Consider the following 7,737-nt stretch of genomic DNA (forward strand, 5'->3'; position numbering starts at 1 on the left):
GCAAGTTAGAGCCGACCTGGGATTACAAGCGTCACAGCTAGTCCCGTAAATACAGTAAGTGCATTGCTCTTTGGTGGATAATAAGGTGTGCAAAAGAGCCTTGGAAGGGGAAAAAATAAACAATGCTCTTCGCTGCTCAGGGACTCTCTGGGTGAATTTCTAAACCTGAGGATGGAACAGAAGAAAATGCACCAGAATCCTTTGCAAAAAATAGAGCCTGGGAACACAGTTCCTTTGCCTAGCTATTGAGGAAAGCCTTGCAAAATTGAGTCCATTTTTCTTTTAGAGGAATGCTCAGACCAGTATTTTTACTAACTAAACCTTGTTGCCTTGGCTGCCAAGGGGCCCTATTCTGTTGAAAACATGAAGAATGATAAAAAATAAGAGCCAGTATTTGTCTAGTTCTTCACATACCTTATCTTACATTACTGCTGTATGAGGTCGTGTTATCACTCTCCCAGCTCTGAGAGTGACCAGCACAGAGAGGTTAAGGAACTGGCTGAGGTCAGAGGCCTCATAACAGGGTCAAGGTTCAAATGTAGACTCTTGATACACCAGCTGTTTTCTGGGAGGCTAATGGGGTTAGTATTCTCAGCCAGGAGGCTCTTTGAAAGAGCCTCTGGATTTATTATTGAGGGACAATTACTCTGTCCCCTCAAGAAAACCAGCTGCCCTCGGAGGGCAGGGCTGCTTTGTAAAGCTCTTCTCTCTCCTATAAATCTGTTTCCAATAGATTTACTGGGCCTTGGGTAGGTGGAGGATAGAGAATGAACACAGGGACGAGTGGGACCACCCCTGGGTTCAAATGATAAAACCACACTTCAAGAGGGGAAGTAACTTTGCTAAGGTTACACAGTGAGGAAGTCAACATTAGAACCCAGATCTTGGGCCAGTGCCTTCTCTTCACCTCCTTCGCCCAGCCTGATGGACGTCTCTTCTCTCTGGCTCAGTGCTTACCACAAATGCAGGTGAGATATCTTTTTCCCCTAAATTTCTGCTTCCAGTTTTAAGTGAACTATTTCATGAAATTGCAACTTCCATAGGCATGGGGCAGTGGAAAAAGACGGCACTTCACATTTCAGATTCCAACTCTGCCACTTGGCAACCATGAACCCCAAGCAATTATATCACATAAAATGACAAATTATATTATATGTATGTATGTATGTATATATGGTGTGTAGCAGTCTGCAAAATCACTGCTTCCTTAACTCAAAAATGGATGCGGAATTGTTTGGAGGATTGAAGATAGCCCACCTAGGGTGGGCGGCACATAAGTGCTAGTTTCCATTAGTACTCCTCACTGAATTTTGTTCTCAGTTTGAGCAAGCCCTGTGCAAGCCCCCGTGAAAGGGATCCAGACCCCAGCATGGCAGCCCCAGCAGCAGGGTGGTCAGTGCTCCTGCTGTCAGCACACACCTGTGGCCAGGCTGTTGGGGACCCCAAAGGAAACAGAATCCAAATCAGTGTCCTCGGACTTGATGTCTGACCACAACAGGGCTGCACATTAATTAGATGTCCCGAAACGCTTGTCAGGACCTGACATGACTTACATTTGGGTTCCTCTTTCTAGGATTACAAGATCAATGCCCAAGAGCTCAAGAAGGTTCTGATGGGGTGTTTCCCAAGTGTAAGTTTCCCCTTGAGGGCCTTTCGGAAAGTCTGTAGGAGCCTGAGAGAGTTGCTGGAATGGGAGAGGCAGCAGGCAGTATCGAAAGAGCCAGGAGGACAGTGGGTGGGGGGAAAGGGGCCTTTGACCTTTGGCCTGCAGAGATCCTGATTCCATGTGGGCTGAGAGAGGGCCCTGGGTAGGAGAGGCAGGAGGGGAGGAGGTGTGGGTGGCAGTGGGCAGGGCCGATGTTGGCCACTAGCGTGGACTTGCTAGACCCTGTGGGAATGCAGCCAGTCCGTGGTGTTTGATGAAATCATGCTGAGCCCTGGGAGGACAGGAGCAGGGTTGGGAAGTTTTTTCACAAAATTGATAGCTTTGATACTGTGGGAAACTATGTACAATTAAGGGTCTTGTTTTGTAGTGCATCTTTGTGGGAAGGAGCGTGGAGGGATGATTCTGACTGTCCTAGATTGGACTCGGTTCCACTGCATCTCATCACCAGATTTTAGCAAGCCCTGAGGGCTGTCAGGGGAGTAAACTGCACTCAGAAAGAAAGGTTTGCTCTTCCCTGTCTGGACTCCAGCCCCATGTGAGCTGGCAGAGAGCTGGGTTCCTTCTGGCCTAGGGATAGAACAGGTTAAGTCTTGCTGGCGAGTGACAGGACCAGGCTTTAGAATGCAGAAGACAGGGCCTCTGCAGAGCAGCCACGGGGGCCCCTCCTGGGATGGGTCTGGGCAGCACCCCTGGACTCAGGGCCCAGGCACTGGCTCAGGAGCACCCTTCCCATGCTCTCCCCAGCTCTTGCTCCTGCCCTCACCCTGGAAGGGAAGGAGCCGCCAACAGGAGCAGGGAGAAGAGGAGAGGGCTGCAGAGTCTTTGGCTTCTGCCTTGGCTCCAGGGTGTGAGAAAGGTCAGGGCACAGAGCAGGGATGGGAGAGGCCCGCCATTTAGCAAGTAATGATAAAAGCCGCCAGATGAGAGGCCATGTGTTGTGGTTAAAGACCGGTTAGGGAGCCGGATAACCTGTATTCAAATCTTCCCCCTACTTGTTGTAAAACATCTCCGTGCCTCCAGTCTCCTATCACTGAAGTGGAGATCATGATAGTGTCTCCCACATGGGCTATTTTTGAGGAGTACAGTGCCTTGAACAATACCTAGCTAATAAAAAATTAGTTTTAAGAGCTCACCATGTGCCAAGAACTATGCTAAGAACTTCACTTACATCATCTTGTTTAATTCGCAACCAGGCTTTGGGGCAAGTATTTATTATGATTCCCACTTGATGGAGGAGAAAACTAAAGCTCAGAGGTATTAATTTGCTGGAGAGCTGGTGAGTAGCAAAGCTGAGATTCAGACATTGAACCCTAATGCAGAGCTCACCAACACTTGCCTGCACTGCCACCCAGGGCTCCAGGTGGGCTACGTGGGAGACCGCGGATAAAATTACATAGACAAAGCCCTGGGAACCCCTCGGAGCCAAAAACCCAGGCCTTACGTCCTCTGAACTCTATCTTGAATTTCCTGTTGGTGTCTTTTGAAATTTGAAATCCCCACCAAGGCAGCCAACCTAGATGGCCAGTCAAGCCCCTAGTTCATTACAATTGACTCAATACAAAATCAAGCCCACCTGCCCTAGACACCCACCCCTGTAAGACAGACAGTCCCTCATCCAGTCAATAGGAGTCAAGCTAACTTCTTTTTTTATGTCTATAAAAATCATTTGCCATCCCTGGAACCCCAAAGTTACATCAGTTCTTCTAAGTGATCTGGCTTCCTTTGCGCCAGCAAAACTTTAGTGTCCAGAATAAAATTCCGTAGCCTGCAAACTTGACTCTGATTTGTCTTTTGACACCACATTTGGTTCCTTACACTGGCTGGTATTTTTGGTGGTTTCCTATCCTGAAGATGATTTCCCATCTTCAAGTGGTCCTGATTCTTTTTCCCCTTTTCTATTTAAATAGGAGCAGACTTTAAATTCAATGGATTTGACATCAATATTTGCAGGAAAAAGATCAGCCTCTTGGCTGTATCCTTTAATTGTCACATTATTTTTACTTTTCCCTACTTTAAATGATTCCTTAAGCTTTCTAGTTTCTCAGAAGGGAAATGAGCATTTATTGAGCATATGTCAGACAGTTTTCTTGAAGCATAAAAATATGTCTTTATGTATATAATTATTTCATTTTATTTATGCTTGAGATGAGCTCCATTTTACAGGTGAAGGAATGGAGGTGTGCAGTCACTCTGTTAGTTAACCGTGGTGTTCTCCCACTATCCTCCATTCTCACCCCAATGCCGCACGCTCCCATCACCGTCTGGGGTTTTGTCTCAGAGGTTTAACATGACCCTCAGACAGCCACTACCTGTGTTCAGAATTATCACACAGGATCAAACCTAAGTGCTCTCTCTGATCAAATTTAACCCTCACTTTATATTGAAGAATTGTAGGAGTTTTTTGGAGGGACAGAGGTTAGGGCATTTTAAATGAAGGCATAGAAGGGTGAACAATGGCGTATCATTTCTTTAAAACCTCAGTTTTTTTTCCTGGAAAGTGGGGATAATAAAATCTACCTTGTATGGGTATTGTGAGATGAAATGAGATATAGGAGACAAAGTATCTAGACACATAGGATCCTGTAGGGCATTTGCTCCTTTTAAAGACTTCTGTTCTGAGACACTTGGTGGAATTATTACTAAGACTTTCAAATCTGTGGTGTTTTCCACACTCAAGAACACAGACTTTGTTAAGAGTCATGTTTACACTTTAAGGTTTAAACATGACTTTGTGTTTGGCTCATTGAAGGAGGTAGGAGTCCATTTTAAAACTTTCGCATCAGTTCTGTAATACACCAATGTACATTGTTTAGTTGTGATTGGTGAGAAAAAAGTAGAGTTTCAAGGAGATATAGCTTGATGAGAGCAAGGACAGTTCAAAACTAAATCCCCATCCTCTAGCTAGTGCTCAATAAATATTTTGTTGAATGAATGTAAATTGGAAAGAGAGAATTCCACGAAACCCCTCGCCTGTTTGTTTGTGTAGTCCCCTCCTGGGACTGTGCCTCGGTGTCCCGGGGTCAGCGTTGAGAACCACAGATCTCTCCGCACAGAGCCTTGCCAGCTCATGTAGACTGCTGTGGCTGAGAATCCCAGTCCCATAACTCCTGAGGACTTTTCTGCTAACACTGTTTGGCATTGCAACCAACTCTAATTACTTGAATTACCAATCATAGAAATTTAAATCTGGAAGAAACTGCAGAGATCATATAGTTCAATCCATACAATAACTCAGGATGATTAGGGTGTTAGATGATAATTAATGATATTGCTATGAGATCTTTAGGCTCATGATTTGCTCTTTGTTTGTAGCTCTGTGCTGTCCTCAAAGGATGACCTTAGTGCTTGACTTTTTTGTCTTTATTTGAAATTTTTTCTCATCAACCCTCACCACCATCACCCCTGCTGCCCTGCTTACTACAGGCATGGAGGGCTCACAAAGGCTTTAAGGCACTCATTATATGAGATCATAAAAGAAAGAAATCCATAAGGCGTGTTGAATTAGGGCTCCATCATGCTGATCTTTAATATTCTTAGAGCAATGGGACAGGCACCTTGGGACTGGTGGAATTCCAGAAGCTCTGGTTGAAGATTTGGAAGTACCTGGTAACTATTCTCTCTCTGATGGGCATTGTCTGGGCTCCAGCTTCTCTCCTCAGTTGTTTCCAGGCCCTCATGCTCCCTGACTTTCATTCCTGGTCTATTTTGGATCTTCCTTTCACCAGATCCTTAATCATGGTCAAATCCATTAAAAAACCTGAACCCTTTGTTCAGGATGGAATAAGAAGGCAACGAAAGACTCTCATGTCATTCCCTTCATTGAAAGCCCCCAAGGTCAGAGGCTGCCTTTCTTTGAATTGAGACTTAAAAAGCTGCCATCCAGATTATTGTGCAACTATTATGTGCTTTCATCATCTTGATGAATGAGTCCTAGTTATTAAACAGCTTTTAGTGTCTATGCACATGTACACCTCCACTGGGGACATAGTGAGAACATGTGGAACCTCTTGCCCCCTCTGGAAAGAAATAGGTTTTCTTCTGCCACCTTGGGCTCATGCTACAGTATCCTATTAAGGGAGGGAGTTTCTTTCCACTGAAGGGTGGTAAGTGGTAAGTTTGAAAGGGAAAAGATCAGGCTGCCAGAAACAAAGCTAAGGAACTGGGTTACCAACACACCAGGCAACCACAGACCCCCAACACTGTCAAAAGAACTGCAAGTTTCACATGGAGCTTCTGAGGGTGGAGAGGCCAAAGGGACCATCTCTGTTGACAACTGCAAGTTTGTCCGTTTGAGCAAGGACATCTGCTGCCTAAAAGGCTCGACCTGGGCACTAGATCTGGATCATACTTTCAAAGGTCCCTGGGGACAGGTGGGAGCTGGGGTGGGGCAGGGGAAGGGGGAGGCCGTGCCAGGTGGGGAAGGGGTGGGCGGAGGCAGCTACACTTCAAACCATTTCAAAGACACAAGCCCTCATTCATTTTGATGGAATTGTGGTTAGTGGACACAATATGAAGTGTCTGACTTCTAGGCCCATATGTCAGATCGACATCTAGAAGGATATCAGAAACAATAAATTAAATTGCCACAAGGTAGAATGAAGATGCAAAATAAAAGAATGCTTTTACTGTGTACAAAGTCACATAATGTTTTATGCAGAAAATACTGCAGCACTTCCACTGAGCAGGCCCCTAAAGCAGAGGCCTAGTTTGGCAAGAGGGGACAGCAGGACCTGTGGCAATGTCTCAAACATTGAGGTCAGGAGTGGGAGCACTGGCCCGTGATCTGCTTCTGGGGCAGTGGAACTGAAGGACCAGGTTGCTGCTGGCCCTGTCAAGCTGTCTGGGCCCAACCACTTTCTTTTCTTCTCTACAGTAGGAATGAAATTGGCCTCTTTTCCTGGGATTAGGGGAGGCCTTTTTAGAAATTTATCTGTGGATTCCTGTAGACACCTAGCTGATAGTGTAGAACCTAAAATTGAATGAACATCTATTATACATACGTATATACAAATTATATATATATAATTTATTTATTTATGATAACATGAAATATATTATTTATTTATTTATTGCAATTATATATATTCCTATGTATAAAGAATACACATAGGAATATAAATACAAGAATACACACACAAACTATTTTTGGAAGTCCCTTTTGGGTCTAGAGCTGTTTCTAAGTCATATTTCTGTAGTGCTCTGGCTTAGGTTATTAGTGGCTTAGTTAAGAACTTCCCTGTTTCCTATTATTGAACAAAATACTTACTGGAGAATAGGGATGTATAAAGATCATATCCATGTGGGGCAGGAGAGCATCTATGGCCCCAAAGCCCACGGGCTCCCAGTGAGGCCGTGAGCTCCCCTTGCTCCTTTCTTTCACAGTGGCTGTGCCGCCTATCGGGCAGACCTGGGTGTGGAGTTCGGTGATACTCCCTGCTTGCCTCTTTTCTCCACTTCCTTACAATTTTGTGAAAATTTGTTCTCCAGGACATTAATCGGTTACTCCTATCTTTCTTGCTGATCATTGGCCCTGAGAACCTGGCTCGTCCCACTGGAGCAGTCTGGAAGTCTGTGTCTCTTAGCAGCACTGAGCTATTTGAGCTGACTTCAGGGGGGCTAGTGGTGGGGAAAGGAATCAATTAAAGTTGTTGGGTCAAAATGGTTTCTGCCTTTCTTTAGTGATGTGCAATCTGGGGACTGCCTTGGGCTTTTCGTGCTTTAGGAAAGAAGATGTTCTTGGGAAATGAGACGGCCCAAAGCTGCTGAAAGATTGAAAATGTGGGTTAATTTCTTGGAGAGAAGGCTTACTACAGACCAAACTGTTTCTGGGACCCTGACACTTAGGAAAGGGGCTCAGCTTCAGCCCTCCCAAGGGAGGGTGCAGGGATGGGCTCCTGGGGGAGAACAGGACCATCTCCCCTACTTGCCGACAGGAAAAGTTGCGATACTGTGCATGTCAGCATCTGCTGAGTCTAAAGGTAAATTCTTGCTGAAGGGAATTCTTACCTGACAACAGCTAGAGGGGAACTGCAATTCAGGTTAGTTTGGCTCAGAGCTGAATGCAGGGATCT

The 7,737-nt window shown here is 45.3% G+C and overlaps 1 protein-coding gene across 1 annotated transcript in view; it reads left to right on the forward strand.

Moving 5' to 3' along the window:
• The window catches only part of LOC119511420 (calpain-8-like), an 81,077-nt gene extending 73,984 nt beyond the window's left edge, over positions 1–7,093 (forward strand). The window contains 2 exon segments of the mRNA XM_037805795.1: positions 1,574–1,630; positions 7,049–7,093. Of these exon segments, the coding sequence (XP_037661723.1) occupies positions 1,574–1,630; positions 7,049–7,093 (102 nt within the window).
• The last annotated feature ends 644 nt before the right edge of the window (positions 7,094–7,737 follow it).

Source organism: Choloepus didactylus, chromosome 2 (assembly GCF_015220235.1).
Source record: "Choloepus didactylus isolate mChoDid1 chromosome 2, mChoDid1.pri, whole genome shotgun sequence".
Lineage (NCBI taxonomy): Eukaryota > Metazoa > Chordata > Mammalia > Pilosa > Megalonychidae > Choloepus > Choloepus didactylus.